Below are 20,239 nucleotides of genomic sequence, written 5' to 3' on the forward strand. Positions count from 1 at the left end.
TCAGTTCAGTGTGGCTGCCGGGTGTCAGACACACACCAATTTTGATACTGATGACTTATCCCGAGGATATGTCATCAATACTATACTATAATACTATATGTCCGGACAACCCCTTTAAAAAAATACAACATTCACGGATAGAACTTGTATCTTTTTAGGCACCGTTGCAGCCATGGAGTTTTCCCAGGCAAATCCGTTTCAGGAAGAAGGCGGCGGTCGTTTCCCTTCAGAGGCTTCATGTCGGTTTTGTCGCTGTCCCGCCATCTTTTCCTCTGTACTATGAAGTATAGAGAGGGGGCAGCTTCTCAGTGAAAGCCACCGAAGAATTAGAATGTCTGGGTTTCCAAACTCTGAAGAAGTTAAAAGAAGTGACACAAGTCTGACCATGCACACAGCAGTGTCGTTTTGACATTGCTGTGCATTAGGTTTTTTTATGGGCGCCGCCCCGGATTCCGCCTGAAAAAGACATCAAGTATGAGTGGTCACCAAACAGACCCCATTATAGTCAAAGGGTTCTCCCGACACGTTTCTTCTCCTTCAAAGGACGGATCGGTTTCCTTCCCGAGTTCTGCTTTTCTGTCCCGATAGCACTACTGTAGAACCTGTTTACAGTGAACCTGTTACATTACCGTAATGACCTCAGCACTTTAGCTCCATTCTGCAAAGCCTTGTTGTCATGCTAGGTATAGGAAGAACCCAGCGTACAACGATGGGAAATGGGGGAAGCCCTGTAACTAGGGAAAGGGAGAGTGGAGACCCCTAAGCAGATCTAATGACACCCTGACTCCCCTATCGTCCCTAAATAGGTTCCTCACCTATCACTGAGCAGGATACCTGAGCCCTGGCTGACCCTATAGCTAAGCCCTAGGTAGGGAGGGGAAGGGGTGAGTATTAATCAGCCCCCACTGCAACTGAAAACAAACAAACAAGGGAAACAGACAAGGATACACTTAGCTTTGAGAAGACACCAGAGTGATCATGACTACAATCCACAAAGGAACTCCAAGGAGAATCTAACAGACTGCTAGAACTCCAGACCTGAACAGAGGAATTTACTTTATCACCTCTCTGGAGAAACTGAGTGTATTTAAGGATCCAGCAAGGGTGTGTTAATTAGCAGCAGAAGGTGGAGATCACCGCTGGGTCCTAAAGGGAGAGGGATGATGAAAAGATCAAGAAGGTGTTTGCAAGGTCAACGCAGCGACCTTCTACAGCCACATCCAGTATGACTGTTTGTCAAATCTGACACACCCATGGCACTTGTTCTCTGATCAGCAGGGATCAATAAGGGATCTCCTCAGGATCAGAAGGGATCCCCCATTCTTTGGCCAGGGAATAATTCCAATTCTAAGGATACCCCTTTAAGTGTCTTGCTGTGTAATATATTATGGATCCAACATAATATCTGGTGACTGTGAAGGATCTCCAATAATGAAGATAACAAACAGAAACACATTGGCCCAACCTCTGCATTGTTCGCGTTCACCCGATGGAACGCGGATGTGTCTTTGTGGGTGGCGAAGCCTCGTTAACGGAAAGCAGGCAGAAGTCTCAGAAGAGATTTCATGGATAATAAACGACATTTTGAGAAATCTTTGATAACCTTTCAATATAAGGCAGACTGTTTTTTTACTTGCACTCCTCGACACTTGTGCGCATATTGGAAACATTGTCACAAGGCAATCTTCAAAAACCAGAAAACCAACTACAAAAGCCCCCAACATCTGTAATCCAGCTGAAGACCTGAAATGCTTATTTTTTATTCTAAGAAAAATCAAAGCTGGATGTGTTTTGGCATCGCCTGCCTCATTGTCCTTACGATGAAGATAAACAAGCTCGGATGACTGGGTTGATTCCCAAAAAAGAGAGAGAGAAAAAAAAAAGTGTCCTAATGTTGAAATAACAGACGTCCTGAACACGATACACCCATAAATTAGGACTGTGATGAGAAGAAGCGGTGCTGCGCTCGGCCATATATATATGGATCGCCCAACGCTCGGTGTCTTCTGCTGCTCATCAGAGTGTGGAGATCTTCTGTAAATCCCAATCAGTCTTCTCTGGATGTCGGCCGTCACAAGCTCCGATATGTTTGGGTCTTGTAAAAACTGGTGAAATATTTAAGAATTGATGACTAGAGAAGAGCAATTGGATTTGTGCGGTTCTGGTTCAGTCCTTGGTGGCGGCCGGTCTACACTCCTACATCCGCCATCCTAGGTGCCTCTGGCTCTCCGCAACGTCATCAACAGGCTCCCGGGAGCAGAAGTGTAGACCGGCTGTAAAAGGGCAGAACCAGGGCAGGGAAAATCCAATCAGTCATCTTTATTAAGCCTATCTTTTGGAAACGCTATAGTAAGATCAGTGGGGGTCCGACACCTGGCACCCCCACCAACCACCTCTGGCAGGGACTGGAAGTAAACAGCATAAGGAGCGGAATACCACAGCTTTATATATTGTGTAGTGGCTGTTGCCAGGCACTGCAATAGGAGCTGATCTGCAGGACCACAAATCAGTAGTGGACAACCCCTTTAAATATGGTCATGTGTACTTGACCTTTCAAAGACCCTTTATCTATTGATCTATAAAATTAAAGTGCTCATAGGGGACATATAGGTAGCATGTACACATTCGTTTTGCTTTACAAAAAAAATGGTGGAAAAAAATTATTCCCGGCAGACTCGGACTGGCCCACCGGCGAACAGGAGAAACCTCCGGTAGGCCACCCCTGTGAAGGGGTGCTAATGAGTAGTGCTATTACACTTGATTAACAATTTGCAGAAAAAGGTATCTAATCATTCATTAAACATATTACATAGAAGCAAAAGTAAATTTGTGTACTAGGGTCAGGTGATTTTTGCATGTAGCTGGACAGTGGACCCCAAAAATCACCGTTTCTGGTGGGCCTTTGCCAATCCAGTCCGACACTGATTCCCAGTGCTACTGGGACCTCTGCCGATCTCAAGAACATGTCCTCCCTGTGAAAGGAGCAATAAGATGACATATTGGTAGGATATGCCATCACTTGATCAGGGAGATCTTACTTCTGAGACCCTTGAGAGCTCATTTAGCACAGTGGCCCCATCACAGTCCTCGCTGCTGGCCTAAAGGGAATCTGTCAACAGGTATTTGCTATGTAATCTGAGAGCATCATGATGTTGGGGCAGATAGACTGATTCTAGCGATGTATGACTTACTGGGCCGTATTTTGCTGTTTCAATAAAATCAATGTTTAATTAGCAGGAGATTATCACTACAGGACTAGGTGTCTCATGCCTCCTAGTCCAGCCACGCCCCCACCACTGATTGGCAGCTGTCTGACAATACACAGTGCACACATAAAGCAGCCAATCAGTGGTGTGGGCGGGGTTATACTCAGCTTAGCAGCAGAGAAAACTGTGATTTTATCACAACTGCTGCACCCAGTAAAATAAGTGATACATCACTGCAATCAGGGTCTCTGTCCCTATGTCAGATTACATATCAAAAACCTGCTGACAGATTCCATTAAACTCCATTCAAGTCAACAGGGTCGACAGTGCCGATGTGTAAGGAAAAACAGTGATAGATCGCCCTTCTCCTTATTGAGGGGCACGCCTCTGGAGATCCTTCACATCAAAACCTCACTCTGATGTGTTCTTCTTCATCTACTTCTTCATCTAGTTTTAGTTTTTCTTTATGGATCTGAGGGTTGTAATCGTGATAGTATTCACCGCTTTGAATAGTCGCTCCTTCTTAGTAGAGTCCCTTGACAATAATATGTAGACATGTACAATAACAGCAATCTACTAGCATGTCCCTCACCAACCGCGAGACTGCAGACTTGTGAATCCTCAAAGTGCATGCACTGTGTGCTGCGAGGACTCTCCAGTGTCTGCTCCGGGAATGGCGGTCATGTATGCGATATGCATACTCCCGGCTTTATTGAGCAAGGCCACGCCCACTTGAAGGATTCTGCCCAGGAGTATGCATATTGCATACGCGACCGCCGTTCCCGGGGCAGACACCGGCGAGTCCTCGCAGCGCACAGTGCGAGATATGAGAAGATTCACAAGTCTGCAGTCACACACAGTGACTGCAGACTTGTCATTCTAGACCATGTAACCTATTTAATTTCAATTATCTTGGCATGCCAGAGCCAGTATGTCATGCTTCACAAGGAGAAATGTTACCCCTTAGACCTCAGTCCAGAGCCTCTCACCTAGCCAAATCAGTTCTCATACTTTGCACTGAAGAGGGGCAATACCCCGAAACACTGTGTCTGCAAATTGAGATTCTAATTTGGCTTTTATCCTAAGTCATATTGCACGACTCGTTAAAGGGTCAATTGTGACTTGTAGGAGGATTGCTGCTTCCAACAGGTGGCGCTATAGAGTTCAAGTCCTCTTTTTCTCTGAAGAGGCAATTTGCAATGGAAACCCTAAAATCCACAGAGGACATGCTCATCTGCCTAGTTTTTTTGCATTTTTGGTGCAGTTTCTGCAATACAAAATTGCACATACAAATGCAATAATAAGAGTAGAAAATATGCAAAAAAAAAAAAAAAAAAAGTTTTGCAGAAATTATGCGGATTTTAGTTTAGAAATGTTTGCAAAATCTGCACCAAACATGCAACATGTAAACCTAGCCCTAAAGGGAGGCTATCAACAGAAAATGACCTATTGTTTAAAGTCAGGATTTTGTGTTAAATGTATTTTTTTAATTTTTGGCATTTTTTTTCCTTGTCCATATCACAATCTGTATTATAATAAAAAATAAAAATCTTGCAATTTCCACACCGGCCACTGGGAATTTCAGCAAACATTAGCCACAATGAATAGACTCGGAGCCTATCTTTTATATTGAAGCATCTAATGAGCGTGTGCAAAAGTCATTGTGAAGGAAGGGGAACAAGGGAAGCTGTGACATCGCCTATTGTGAATGGTGGATCCTGTGTTATCAGCTGTGTATAGAGATGTTACCAGTCATTCCTGCCTCTGATGATAAGGAGCCTGCTGAAAACTCCTCCTGAAAGGACAGGAAGTATGAATCTAAAAAATCCCCAGTGGCCACTGTGAAAATTGCAAGATTAATCATTTTCATTTTTTAAATAAAGTTTGTGATACAAAACCAAAATAACATTGTCATTTTTTAAAACATACATGCAAAACCTGATTTAAAAAATAGGTAATTTTTTGCTGCAGGTGACAGATAGGCCGCCACATTCTTCCCGAATGAGTAGTATGGTGAAATGTAAAAGATTAGAGAGCCTTTTTAGGATTAAGCTCAAGTTTAGGAGTGACCTTTTAAAGGGAATCTGTCAGTAGGATCATCCCTCCTAAGCCGTCCATATGGACATGTAGGTGATAGAAAGTTGAATAAAATGATACCTTGATATCTGCAATCCGATGAATGGTTTACGAGAAATCCACTTTTTTCTTAATATGTAAATGAGCTGTTAAGATCTATGGGCGGAAAATAGATCTCCCCGAGAATCTGTCTCCAGAGCTTATTATAAATGAAAGGGAGTGTTACCAGTGTGAGACATGTAGATCAGGAGAGCATACTGTCAGTCATTACTTGTATCACACTGGTAACTCTCCCTTTCATTTATAATAAGCTTCTGGAGGCAGATTCTCCGGGAGATCTATTTCCCGCCCATAGATCTTACAGCTCATTTACATATTAAGAAAAACATGGATTTCTCAGGAATAAGACATCAGATTGTATATATCAAGGTATCCTTTTATTCAGCTTCCTATGACCTACATGCCCATATAGACGGCTTATGAGGGTTGATCCTACTGACACATTCCCTTTAAGAGCGTCTTTTATTATCTTCTTGTAGTGTTTGCTGGCATATAGCTTCAATTCAGCCTTGCACCAACTTTTTATAATAGAAAGGGCCATTGTAGTTAATATAACAGATGCGACACTGGGGGTTAGGAGTGGTGTAAACGAGCTGATTTGTCCCTATGAATTTCTTATAATTTATTACACGGGTCACACATTCTTTTCCCTTGAACTTCATTTTATTCTCATAATTCGGACTAGGAATTCGTTTTTTTTTTACCCTATTAGTCCCAATAATCCTTTTGAAGACGTACGCTCAATGAGCATCTGGACCGAAAAAAAAAAAAAAGTTCAAACCGTTGCAAACTGGGCAAGCTTAAAAAGGTAATGTTCTATAAATGTTTTTACTAGCCGCCAATAAAATATGTTTAAAAGGCTTTTATGGCTTGCACAGCATATGAATTAATATACTTTCCTCTCACCTATTATTTCCTATTCTTGCAGGTTTTTTTTTTTTTTTTACATTTTCCAAAAAAAAAAAAAGGATGTTTATAAGCTTTCTATTTTAATAATAATTTTGGATCAAAGACTGAAAAGATACACATGCTACTTGTAACTCCGGATTCTTTACTAATGATGCATTATGTAGAACACATGCAAGAAACACAGCACAGTGTTCCTGTAAAGGGTCACAAAACATGAAGAATAAGAAGAAAAAATAACTAAACTTGGGCCAACATCAAAGCCTGGAGAGCTAACGGGCATGTTGTTGCCAAATCTTACTGGCCAATTATACATTGTAAGCACGTGGGACGCAGTAATCAAAATGGATTTTTTTTCTTCTTGCAATAAAGCAGTTTAGTTTCCACTTTGAACTGCTCCACAAAATGAAACTAGAGATTTTTTGGTTTTGTTTCATGTGCGCTGGATTTCCAGCGAGAAACTCATCTAAAACCTCTGTCCTCTGCCAATACACCTTAATACATTAGCTCATAGCATGATAAACCTAAAGAGGAAAAGAGCAAAGTTAGGCAAATCCTCCGAGAAGACAAAGGGGAGACGAAAATGTGACCTCAAGTCCTGAGCAGCACTCCAATTAAATGGCGGAAAACGTCAGTGTTGTGGCTCACTCGGGGAGGATTAGTCACCAAGCCACAGGTCTGGATGAGCAGCACGGAACGAAGGTGATGGTGCAACATGGAACAGCAAAACTGGGGGGCTGAACGGCACCTGAGATGTGGAAAATAAGAGCTGGAAAGGCGGGATGGCATCTTCGTCTTGAAACGGACAGGGCTGAGAATGCAGGATGGCACCTTGGTCATGGAATGGTAGAGCAGAGTATGCTGGATAGCAACTTGGCCATGGAAAGGCAGAGGCGGATATGCAGGCAAGCACCTTGGAACAGCAGAGCGAACTAAGCAGACAGATGCATTGGAATAGCAGAGAGGACTATACTGACAGGCGTGTTGGAACAGCAAAGCGAACTATGCAGACAGATGCCTTGGAACAGAAGATCAAACTATGCAGACAGGTGCCTTGGAACAGCAGCGCAGACTATGTAGACAGGCGCCTTGGAACAGCAGCACGAACTATGTAGACAAGAGCCTTGGAACAGCAGAGCAAATTATGCAGACCGATACTATGGAACGGCAGATCAAACTATGCAGACAGGTGCCTTGGAACAGCAGAGCAAATTATGCAGACAGGTGACTTGGAACAGCAGCGCAGACTAGGTAGACAGGCGCCTTGGAACAGAAGCACAAACTATGTAGACAGGAGCCTTGGAACAGCAGAGCGAATTGTGCAGACCGATGCTATGGAACAGCAGATCAAACTATGCAGACAGGTGCCTTGGAACAGCAGAGTGAATTATGCAGACAGGCGCCTTGGAACAGCAGAGCGAACTATGCAGACAGGCACCTTGGAACAGCAGAGCGAACTATGCAGACAGGCGCCTTGGAACAGCAGAGCGAACTATGCAGACAGGCGCCTTGGAACAGCAGCACAAACTATGTAGACAGGAGCCTTGGAACAGCAGAGCGAATTATGCAGACCGATGCCATGGAACAGCAGATCAAACTATGCAGACAGGTGCCTTGGAACAGCAGAGCACAGTATGCAGACAGGTGCCTTGGAACAGCAGCGCAGACTAGGTAGACAGGTGCCTTAGAACAGAAGCACAAACTATGTAGACAGGAGCCTTGGAACAGCAGAGCGAATTGTGCAGACCGATGCCATGGAACAGCAGATCAAACTATGCAGACAGGTGCCTTGGAACAGCAGAGCACAGTATGCATACAGGTGCCTTGGAACAGCAGCGCAGACTATGTAGACAAGTGCCTTGGAACAGCAGCACAAACTATGCAGACAGGCGCCTTGGAACAGCAGAGTGAATTATGCAGACAGGAACCTTGGAACAGCAGAGCAAACTATGCAGACAGGCACCTTGAAACAGTAGAGCGAACAATGCAGAGTTATGCCTTGGAACAGCAGAGCGAATTATGCAGACAGGCACCTGGGAACAGCAGAGCTGAGTATGTAGGCTGGTGCCTCAGAACAACAAAAGCTGAGCATGTATAAAGGAACCTTGGAACAGTAGAGCCATAGAGCCAAGTATGTGGAAAGACACCTTGGAACGACTGAGCAAAGTGAATTTGTCTGTAGACATACTTGGTACTGGTTGCAACAAAACTCAGTGGAATACCTGAACTGAGAAAGAGTCCAAAGGGATGGCACCTGATGCGTACTGCAGCAAAGGGAGAAACCCACCAGAAAGGAGAATGCAGAGCCTGATACTGGAGCCAGGAAGGGTGAAATAATACTTATGAAATACCATCATTGTTACCTAATTTGCCTATGTATTGTGGGCCCCAATTAATAAGAAAGATTTAGAGGAAATAGCGTTTCTTGCCAAAACTAAGAATTAAAGGGGTTATACAGGCCGTTAACACCCACAGTGGCTGCCGAGAGGCGCTGCGTCCGTCAGAGGCTTGGTAGGTATTATGCGTTCGTCCCACTCTAATTAACAGGCCATGGGAATACCATCTACACAATACCTGCCAGTCATCCGTTACCTGCAAAACATCTGACAGCAAGACTATGTCAGCAGCGTCTCCCAGCTCAAGATACGGAAGGGAGAAGCGCTGATCATCACCACTAAAGAGGATCTGTCACCAGATCTCACAATACAAACTGCATTCATTATCATTTACATTTCTTAAACCTGATGTGGCTGGAGTATTTACTTTAATAAACCATGTTAGAATGGCTGTATAATTCTCAAATTAAAATTAGATTTTTTTAAAAAAAAAATCCTCCTTTTAATGTTAAGCATGGAAACTTTCACAAAGTAAGAACACCAGCCTTATCAGGTTTAAGAGTTTTTTTAAAAAAAAAATATTGTATGCGGTTTGCATTGTGACAGATCCACATTAAGAGCTCAGTTACTAGTCCAGGTTAGTCAGCCTTATGGACCCTTCATTTTAAGGATTGTGGGGGTCCTGACCTGCTTACTATAGTACCTGATGGTGAGGGCAGACACCTTGCCTGAGGTTTTGTTAACATGATTCATGAAAGAGACATGATAATACAAACTCGTAATCTGGAGATGATCATTGACTTCTATGAAGGAATGTTATAGACATGCTCTGTGGCCTGTGCAGAGGTCGTTGTGCAGAAAGGGGGATGAAGGTGAGTTACTGTGACGACATAACATTTAATTTTAATTATCCAGACATAAATTCAGTAGGCCAGGAGAAATATGCTATTATTTTTATGTTGACTTTAGAATTTATGTGTCTTTCTTTGGTTGGTCAAGAAGCACATAATATTATTTGTATAAGCCTGGATGTTGACACTTGAGTTGATATTTACTGCAACTTATTGTCTGTTATTTCTGGAGGACAGGGACTCAGGGTCATGGAACAATGATGTTTGCTAATATGCTGATTACATATGGTACCAGGCCAGCTAGTTTGCTGACCTGCAGAGCAATGGAGGACAAACTATGCAAATTGATTAAATGCTCAAACAATGAGGCATGAGGCCCTGCCACCTTCCTCCCTGACCTGTGGATGATAACCTAAGCCACAGATGTAAATATAAAAAGGGATTTCTATCGTTCTGCAAAAAGAATCAGAGTGACTTGCCAGAACAACAGCTAGGACAACATGGCTCCATCAAGAGGGAAACAGATTTTACTTTCTATAGGATGTCAGCTTAAGGGACCATGGTCCTGGCTAGAGGAAGACAGATCTGCTCCATTGACTATCACAGAACCCATGGATACATTTTGGGAAGCCAGGTTTGGACCCTCTGGTCACCTAGACCCATGGAGATGTTTGGGGTAGCCAGGTTGGGACCCCCGGTCACCTGGAACACATGGATAGGCTTGCAGAAGCCAGGTTAGGACCCTCCTGTCACCTGGTTCCATGGATATCTTTGGTGAAGCCAGGTTGGGCCCCTGGGGTCTCCTGGCCACGTACATCAATGGACGGTCAGCTTTCTAAGCTTATCGTTACCTCTTCTCTGTGGGTGACTGCCAAAAGAGGGGCGCAACTGGTGGGGGTAATCGGCCCTGGAATCCCAAAATCGCAGCTGCTCTAATTCCGGCAAGTCAGCGGAAGGATGAGACTCTGTAATTTGCACCATTTTGGGTATTTGCTGGGACTGTTCTACATGTTATTGTTTGCTGGTGGTTCAATAAATTATTGCCACACTGTGTTGCCTAAGTAGTATTTTGCCCATGGGAGACCCCCGTGTCTTCACAGCTACCAATTATGAATCCTGTGTTATCATTATGAATCCTGTGTTATATAGACGTAGTACATCATATTGAAATCCAGTCTGTGATGATAATGAGATGACTGAAAAGAAGTGATCGCCACAGAACAGGAATTGTCAGCCTAAAGCCTCACAAACAAGGGTGAAAATTGCAAGATTTTAGTAATATGGTAAATGAAAATAAAAATCACCAAAAATTCTTAGAAATACTTAATTTAAACAATAGACCATATTCTGATGACAAGTTCTTTTCCATTCCATTATCTATGGAGAGCCTTTGTCTCACTGCAGAGCTGCAATCACAGTGCAGGACAGTTTTTTTTACTACATCAGACAGTGTCTATACAGACAATAAGAAAGAAAGAGATGCTGGGAGAGAAAAGTTCTGTGGCCAGCAGAATTATAAAAACTGAAAGATGGCGATTCCCGCCAATTTCTGTTTTTTGCGCTTTTGTTTATTCCTGGCTTATGCTGACATTTTTTTGACACCCATAACATTTTTATTTTTTTGAATATAGCTGTGTGAGGGCTTTATTTTTTGCATGATGGGCTGTCATTTTTATTTACATGGATGTGTAAGGAGTGTGAAGAGACTTTTAAGCCTTGCATGCTCCTCTGGGAATTTAAATATTAAATTGCCTCTTCAGAGGGGAAGAGGACTTGAACTTTAGCGTCACCTACTGGAAGTAGCAATCTTAAAAGTCAATATCAACTTTTTAACGAGCCTTGCCACATGACTTAGGATAAAAGCCAAACCAGAATCTCAGTTTGCAGACACTGTTTCGGGGGTGCTGCCCCTCATCAGTGCAAAGTGTGAGATCTGGTTTGGATGGGTGAGAGGTGTCTGACCAGACACTAGAGTTCTAGCCCTTTTCCTCTCTGAAGAGCCAATTTGCATATTTAATTTCCCAGAGGAGCATGGCAAGGCTTAAAAGTGTTAGGATCTGCTACAAGCACTAAGGAAAGACAGGAGATCTGTCCCTACAATAGAACTAAGCTAGATCCCTACGATGTAACGGGGAACCTGATCCTGCGATCAGACCCGCTAAAGTCCTCAGCTAGTCTGAACGAAGACCTATAGATGTGAGGGAGGGATCCCTACAAGAACTAGGGACTGGGAGAAAGATTGACACCTCCTAGCAGAAATTGTAGCAGTAAAAAGACAAACAAACAACATAGAACATAGAGGTCAAAAGACCTATCTAAACTGACTGAGTAAGGTAACAAAGCACCTGGCTAGCTTAAGAGTAGAAATTACAATGAAGTCCAGCAAGGCCAGAAGGGCGGAGCAGGACTAAATAGGCAGAAACGGTCATGTGACCAGCATAATAGAAAAAACCTAACAGGAGAGTTCTAACAAAAAGTCTCCTCCTATTGGCATGCCAGGCTTCGCATGTCACTCTCCACAAGGATCCGAGGGGTAACGTTTCTCCTTGCGGAGAGTGACATGTTAAGCATGTCAAGGTGAGGAGACTTTTTAAGCCGCAATCCTCCTCTGGGAAATATGCAAATTGTCTCTTCAGAGAGGAAGAGAACTATAACTCTAGTGCCACCAATAGGAAGTAGAAATCCTAAAAGTCAATATCGACCCTTTAACGAGCCGTGTCACATGACTTAGGATAAAAGCCAGAACCAGAAACTCAATTTGCAGACCCTAGGCTCGTTAAAGGGTTAATATTGACTTTTAGGGTACCGTTCTGGCGCCTCTAACCCAGCCAAACAAGAACTTACACTTTGCACAGACGAGGGGCAGTACCCCGAAACACAGTGTCTGCAAACTGAGTTTCCGGTTCTGGCTTTTATCCTAAGTCATGTGACAAGGATCGTTAAAGGGTCGATATTAACTTTTATGAATGCTACTTCCTGTAGGTGGCAATAGAGTTCTAGCTCTCTTCCTCTCTGAAGAGAAAATCTCCACAAAGAGAAACGTTATTCCTTGAATCCCGATCAGGCGCCTCTCACCTAGCCATGCCAGATCTCACACTTTGCACTGATGAGGGGCAGTACCCAGAAACACAGTGTCTGCAAACTGAGATTCTGGTTTGGCCTTTATCCTAAGTCATGTGACAAGACTCGTTAAAGGTTCGATAGTGATTTTTAGGATTGCTACCTCCAATAAGTAACACTAGAGTTGCAGTCCTCTTTCTTTCTGAAGAGGCAATTTGCATAGTACATTTAAGTTACACGACAAGAAGGGGCTATACCTTCATATACAATATACATCACTGTTCCCCACCTCTGATCGCCCACTTGCTGCTCTCTCAGCTGCAGGAACGTTTCTTCATATTCCCTCTCTTTCCTGTGCAGTTCATCCCTGAGAATCTCCGATGTGCGCTCCAGCTCCTCTATCTGACTCCGCTGTGACTCCACCACATTCTCCCTGTGGATTCAATAGACAGGTTCAAACATCGGCATTTAACGTATCATAAATATTATATACGAAGACTCTGAGAGCTATAAACAGTGTAGATAACTCTAACCTCGAGTTATACATTTTAGACATTTAGAAGAGATACTTTAAGGTTAAAAGGGTTGTCCACTACTAACCCTGATTAATCAAACGATGGATACTCGACTCCCACAGCAGTGCTGTTTCAGCAATGTCGGCGCTACTGTTCGTAGCGGCTGACATGACACTGTGATGTGACCACTGCAGCCACTCTGCAGACACTGATCAGCTGCAGCTCATCACTATTCTGTCAGAATGAACGAGCAGACAAAATAGTAGAGGTTATAGCCGATCAGACTAAATAATAAAGGCTGCTGCTGACCAGTGGCTGCTGATTGGATGCAGTGGTCACCCGACACAACATTATCATGTCCCGTGACGTGAACAGCAAAGCCAACATAACTGCAAAAGCTCTGCTGCGAGAGGTGAGTATCCACTGTTTTTATTTTCTATGTGGCCCTGAATTAATTAGGCAGGGGTTGTCTCGTAGTGGATAACCCCTTTAATGTTCTACTAAATTCTTTAATTTAAATGGAGGGCCTTCTGCAATTGCCACAGCTCAGCGGATTCTGGAACAGTTTTTCTTTTTCTTCTGTGCCCCTATGTTCCAAATTTATGCTGCCCGGTAATAATGCTGCAAATTCTGCATTCAGCCAAGTGGGCAAATACCACAAAACTTCTATGTGGGAGTTTACTTTTTCCCCTCTATGATGCAGCAGTCTTTTGATTGGCTAGTGTCATAGAGGAGAAAAAGCAAATGCCCACAGAGATTAATTTGGTATACACCCAGCTGATTAAAAGTAAAGTTTGCACATCAAGTGCTCTTTATTACTGGGGGACTTAACTTTAGAATGGAGGGACAAAAAAAAATCAAGAGAAAAACTTTTCTGAGTCAGTGCAGCGACAATTGGAGGAGGTAAATAAAAAAAATAAAACAGTGAAAGGTCATCTTTAAGAACAAACAAAACAGGATGAGAAGCCAAAGTTCCTGAAGACCTTTTTAGGGTGATGAACAGAAGCCTTCCTCAAAGACCTTCTAGCTCTGATTGTGAACACTCAGGAACACTGAAATAGGTAGAACCCGTCCCATAATAGAGTCTAGGCCGAGGACTAACTTAAACTGGGCTGTAAAAAAGCAAGATATGAGTGAAATATTTTAAGGGATGAAAGCCTTAGTGCTCCAGCCAACTTAAGAGCCATAAACATAACTAAGTGAACCAAGTTACAAAAACAAACTCCTTGAAATTCAGAACACCAGTCTCCACAGCTACACAGAAATATGAAGCTGAGGTAAAGAAGGGGGCTGGCTGGACTTTGAAGGAAAGTTGAGATGAAAGAGAAGAAGAAGAACTACATTGGAATATCAGATTTGAAGAGGCCAGTCCGAAGCTGTATGAAACACTGGAACGCCGTTCTCATAGTTTCTGCTAAAGAAATCGCAGTGAGGGGGAAAGGGAAGAGACAGAACTCTTCCCAAAGAGATGACAAGGTCAAGCTCCTCGAATGTCCAGGAACCTAGCGGATAATTTGGTATTAAGAGCGGAAACATGAGAAAAAAGTAAGTGAAATCTCCACAGTGGGAGACCTCTACAGCCATGTCTGAGCTTAAGATGTTGGCAGAAGAACACAGGGTCCAGAGGACCTTTAGTGGCTACCAACTAGTCAGAAGATTTTTTCCAGTGACCTCCTTGAAGTATAACTAAACTACAGCTGACAAGAACATAGCCTGGACCTGAGCTGGGTGATCCAGAGATAAAGGGGAACCAGAGGGAGAGAACTACAGGAAAGGGACTCTCAGTTCGGGGAGAGCAATCTGGACAGAGACTGTACCTACGACCAGAGATTCCCAGGTAGGTTGGGAGAACTACGCTCTCCAACCCAAGAGAGCGAACAACTCTCAACCCGAGTGAATGATGTCAGACATAAGCACAGGCTTACGATTATTCATGGAAAAGAGTAAGGATAAAAACCACAATGGAATACCATAAGGTAGAAAGAGGATGAGAAGGTGGATGAGAGACCCCAAAGAGACGACCAGCCTGTGGCACAGAGATAGCATGGACCTTATGGAACCTTAGAGGACCTGCCACAAGGTGATAAATAATCAGTTTTTGCTCTTATTTTATTCCTGGTGCTCCAGAGTAATCCTTTTTTTTTTAAATCCGCCACATGGTTTTAGAGATGTGGTCTTTTTGATTTAGTGCTAATTTTTATGGTCTTTAATAAAGGGGAGTGGCTCACAGGGTAATGTTGCTGCCTAAAGACACACCCCAGAGGATCCTGTGAGTCACGCCCACTTGGTAAAGAATAAAATAAGAGCAGAAACTGTCCAGTTTTGACCTGGATTAACCACTATTTACCTGCCGCTTAACCCGATATCTGCAGGTAAATAAAGTTTCTGGATGTGACAGGTTCCCTTTAAATCAAGGCTGTGGAGTCAGTAAGCCAAACCTCCAACTCTGACATTTCCATGACTCCAACTCCATGACTCCGACTCCCTCATACATGGCTCATGTTTAAGTGATAAATTTACTGTAGCACAGATTCATCTCAGCTAAAAGTCTAGACCCTCAGATCAGGAATAGGACATTTCATAACTTTCCAAAATTCTTATAAAAAAATATTCCCCACAAACTGCATTGAACTACTGTACTCAATTTATTATATATTTTAGGAGTCGGAGTCGGTTCATTTTATACCGACTCCGACTCCACCAAAATGGGCTCCAACTCCACGACTCCGACTCCACAGCCCTGCTTTAAATAACCCAATGTATATAAAAGAGACATACAGATTTCTTCTCTCTGCTCTGGCTTCTTCAAGCAAGCTGTGTCCGTATCTTGGAAGCGGTGCTTGGGTGGATCTTGGGGTAACTTCTGAATTCTGTACACGCATTCCTGAACAAAGAACAATCAGGAAATTTTTACTATTAACAACATGCGTAAGTAATGGTATAGTGTCAGGTGTGGGTTTATGGAGTCGGCTCCTTACAGGGAAAGTGCCGGCTGAGTTATACAGCCACCACCTGACCATACTTTTTTTTTTTTTTAAATATAAAAGAAACAAAGGACCCTGTTTTCCCAATCTGAAAAACGAAAAAAAAAAGAAAAGGAATTAAAAATAAACATATTTGGTATCGTCCGATCTATGAACACACTGTATAAGATTAAATTAACCAAACACAATAAAGAAAAAAAATGCTAAAATTAATGTTTTTTGATCAAAGCACCTACTCCAAAAAAAATGGAATAAATGTCATATGTATCAATAAAAATTACAGTTCAGTATGCATAAAACAAGCCCTCTCCCAGCTCCATAGATAGATACAGCCATCACAGGTGCTTGGTAGCCATGTCCTGCAAACATGTAGCAATGGAGCCTAATGGATGACAAAGGAACCCTCTCTCCCTAATTACCTGGATTCTCCTGCCTTAAGCGAGACACTGATGGGTTACTTTAGCATCTGGGGGCTTGTTGAAGGCACCGGTCGCTGTCATCTTGTTACCCCTGTGACTAGTTGTTATCCTTTCTATTCAGTGCTAATTTGTATGCTCTTTACAAGAGGGGAGTGCTCACAGGGTAATAATGCGGAGCAGTCTAAAGACACACCCCAGAGGATCCCATGGACAACACTAAAAAAAAAAAGTGTCTATATGAGCATGCAGATGATAGAAAGTTGAATAAAGTGATACCTTTCTATCAGCGATCTGTTTTATTCCAGAGAAATCCATGTTTTTCTTATATGAAAATTAACTGTTAAGATCTATGGGCCGGACATAGATCTCCCCGAGAATCTGCCTCCACAACTTGTTGTAAATGAAAGAGGGCGTTACCAGTGTGAGACATGTAATGACTGACACAGCTCTGTAGTGAGACCAGAATGAACACAGTCCAGTTAAAGTGAAGTTTGTTTCATTACAAACACATTTGCAGCTGGCTGCAAGCTGTGCCCGATTACAACCAACACATTACAGCTAATCTGAACCTTGTCTCATTGCAAACACAACAGACACATTTGCAGCAGTTCTCTCACAGTGTTTCAGCTTCCATCTCGCAGGCAGCAAGTGAGGGGAGAGGGGCAGTAAAGCAGAGATGACAGCTCTGGTAGTGGACAACTGCAAATGTGTTTGTAATGAGAAAAAGTTCACTTCTGCTGTACTGTGTTACTTCTGACCTCACTGCAGAGCTGTGTGTGATTATGATAACCAAGAGCCAAGTTCACACTGGTAATGTCCTCTTTTATATATAATAAACTCGGGAGAACAGCTCATTTGCATATAAGAAAAACATGTATTTCTCTAAAAAAAGACATCAGATCGTAGATATCAAGGTAGCATTTTACTCAGCTTCCTATGACTTATATGCCCATATAGACGGCTTAGGATTGATCCTACTGACAGATTCCCTTTAAAGGGGTTCTCCGGTACTATATATTACCCACCAATGTATCTGTATCCCCCCAGGGCCCCTAAGATTTTTTGTAATTACCTTACGTTGCAGATAATGCAAGCATCACGTGACCCGAGGCTGCAGCCGGCTCTGACATCCGCTGATGTCACGACAAGTGCTGGCAGTAGCCGGTGGTCTTTGTCTCTCGCTTTCCTGGTGGATGCTAGGCTGTGGGTGGGGTTATCCCCCCGCGTCATACCCGGCATTCACCGCGCGCTCTCCCTCTCCCCATTTATTGGGAAAGCACACGGTGGATGCTGGGTATGACGCGGGGGGGGGTAACCCTGCCCACAACCCAGCAGCCACCGCGGGGACCCCAGCGCTGAGTCGCAACTCACTTGTCGTGACGTCAGCGCGGGGTCACGTGATGCCTGTGAGCGACCAAGGATAGCGCCACTCACAGGCATTATCAGCAACGTAAGGTATTTGCAAAAAGTCTTAGGGGCCCCGGGGGGAAACATTGGGGGGGTAATATAAAGTACTGGACAACTTCTTTAATCATTTTGACATTAAACTTCAACACTTTTGTATGATACTAAACTTTTTATTTTCTGACGGCTATTTAGCACTTTAAGGGATGGTTCATAGTTACTGTATCACAGTTCATACCTTTGCGAACATTTTCTTCCATGAGAACATTGTCGCTGACCTTCTTCAGGCCGGAGTTTATACGAGACTGTATGTAATTATAAGGTGTGTGTCGATGTCCTTGGGTCTGCAGCTGCTGTTTCGTGGCTATGAGGCGGTTCTGTAAGCCCTCGTTCTGTTTCTCCAGCTCCCGGACCTTTTCCTGCAGCTGCTCAATCATCTCCTCCAGCTCTACGTCCTTTCCAGATCTTCTCATGACTCCTGTCCCTTGCACTGCTTTCTTTTTGTCTTGCACAAGTCGTACAAGTTTTGTTGCCATCCTAAGAAAAACAAGAAGGAATTTCTGAAACCGTATATAGTCATACAGCAGCTGTAATTTACCTCACTCATAGTCTACTCCAAGCCTTTGAAAAAAAACCTGAGACCAGATTTTTGACACCTAATCTGAGGGCAGCATAATATAGAGACAGAGACCCTGATTCCAGCTATGTGTCACTTTCTGGGCTGCTTGCTTTAGTTTTGATAAAATCCCTGTTTTATCAGAAGGAGATGATCACTAGAGGACTAGTAATGCTGCTGCCAGATAGTCCTACATATCCAATGAGCTCTGTATAACCCCGCCCCCACCACTGATTGGCAGCTTTCTGCCTATGCACAGTGCACACAGAAAGGTGCCAATCAGTAGTGTGGGCAGGGTTATACAGAGCTCAGCATTTAGAGCACTGCTAGATCTGCAGAAGAGAAAACAGGGATTTTATCAAAACTGCAGAAAACCAGTACAGTAAGTGACACGTCGCTGGAATCAGGGTCTCTGCCTCTACATCATGCTGCTCTCAGATGGGGTAGGAAAAACTTGGTGATGACAGATTCCATTTCAGAGTCACTTTTTATGCAGATTATACAGTATAAGTCAATGTCCAACTCATAAAAACTCTTAAAAAATGCACATCAGCTAAACCAGAGATAAACAGTTTTGTAGACAGATTTTCGAGGTACTTAATCCTCATCATAACAGGGCAATGTAATAGTTAACTAGGTGACATGACTTTGGCGCAGCTCGAGGGGGTACTGGTTCCCACTGAGGAGATCCCGCTGGGGAATGGAAGTCTTACAGGTAAGTCTTCATGGGAAAAAAATATGAAAATTAACAGTATTCTATAAAGAAACAAAAATGTCGGACCCAGAAATAAACCTTAAATTCTCACTGTCATTTTTTAAAAAAATATATGCTTATTAGATGTTACAGACACTATCAAAAGTGTAAAATTCTTTAAATTATCAAAAATGTTTTTTGGGGTGAAAAAGTGTTCCTTATTTAGCAAATAGGCGTCTGCCTTCGTCGGCCTGTTATAAAGACTGATCTGCCTATAGTTACAGACAAGCAGGGCGAATTATGGGAATGGGGTTCGTCCTTACAAATCTGCGGCTGCTCCCCGCTCGTACACAGACAGTGATACAGGAGCTCCTCATTACACAGCCTCAGCACAGCGCGCAGGTGGGGAAAAGCTGGACTTTTATCTTATTTATGGTCAGTTCCTTGCTCCTTATTCATAGGTGATTAGCAAAGCAGTACTATCCTCCTCTCTACAGACTTGTAGCCAAAATCTTTTGTTTCCCTTCTCACAGTTATTCGACGTGCCTCCTTATTTCTTCTGGCAAATTAGCAGTGTAATTCTACCATTCATCATTCACAACTAGCCACAGAAATATGGGCTGTATCACTAAAGAAGCACTCCTCCTCCCATCAAAGTTTTTATCCTCTTAATACATCGCAGTCATCAAATTATACAGCACTGTGCATTTACAATTGCTCATTTTGCCTTTCTACCCACTAATTCTTCTCTTTACTCTGCTCTTTGTAGAAATAGGAAGTTTCTTCTCCCTGCATTTTTCATTCCCCTCTTCAACTCCTGAACCAGATTCTCCCTTCTCCCCCGCCATTGACTTTTGCAGTGACTTATGACTTGTACAGAGAAAATTGACCTCCTGCTTCTACATAGAGCTAAGAATGATTCAGTTAGTCAGATTTTAATCATGCAATATCATAGACCTACTGGAGAAGACAGGTGAATTAGCTGGGTAGAAAAGAAAAATGACCAATTGTAAGTACACAGTGATACCACGAGAGAAGGCCAGAAGATTGAGGTGTCTGGTTACACGAACTCCTGCGCTGATGAGAACTGCTTCACCATCCCATTAAACAGT

The 20,239-nt window shown here is 43.1% G+C and overlaps 1 protein-coding gene across 2 annotated transcripts in view; it reads right to left on the bottom strand.

The window, feature by feature from the left end:
- RPGRIP1L (RPGRIP1 like) overlaps positions 1 to 20,239 on the bottom strand; it is a 148,884-nt gene that overhangs the window by 104,917 nt on the left and 23,728 nt on the right. For both annotated transcript variants that reach the window (XM_073659380.1, XM_073659381.1), the window contains exons 4-6: positions 18,056 to 18,354; positions 15,789 to 15,894; positions 12,785 to 12,928 (exon numbers count right to left, since the gene is read on the bottom strand). In XM_073659380.1, the coding sequence (XP_073515481.1) occupies positions 12,785 to 12,928; positions 15,789 to 15,894; positions 18,056 to 18,354 (549 nt within the window). The remainder of the gene's footprint in view (positions 1 to 12,784; positions 12,929 to 15,788; positions 15,895 to 18,055; positions 18,355 to 20,239) is intronic.

This window comes from Phyllobates terribilis, unplaced genomic scaffold (assembly GCF_046119375.1).
Source record: "Phyllobates terribilis strain yellow unplaced genomic scaffold, ASM4611937v1 Scaffold_13__5_contigs__length_258822181, whole genome shotgun sequence".
In the NCBI taxonomy this organism is placed as follows: domain Eukaryota; kingdom Metazoa; phylum Chordata; class Amphibia; order Anura; family Dendrobatidae; genus Phyllobates; species Phyllobates terribilis.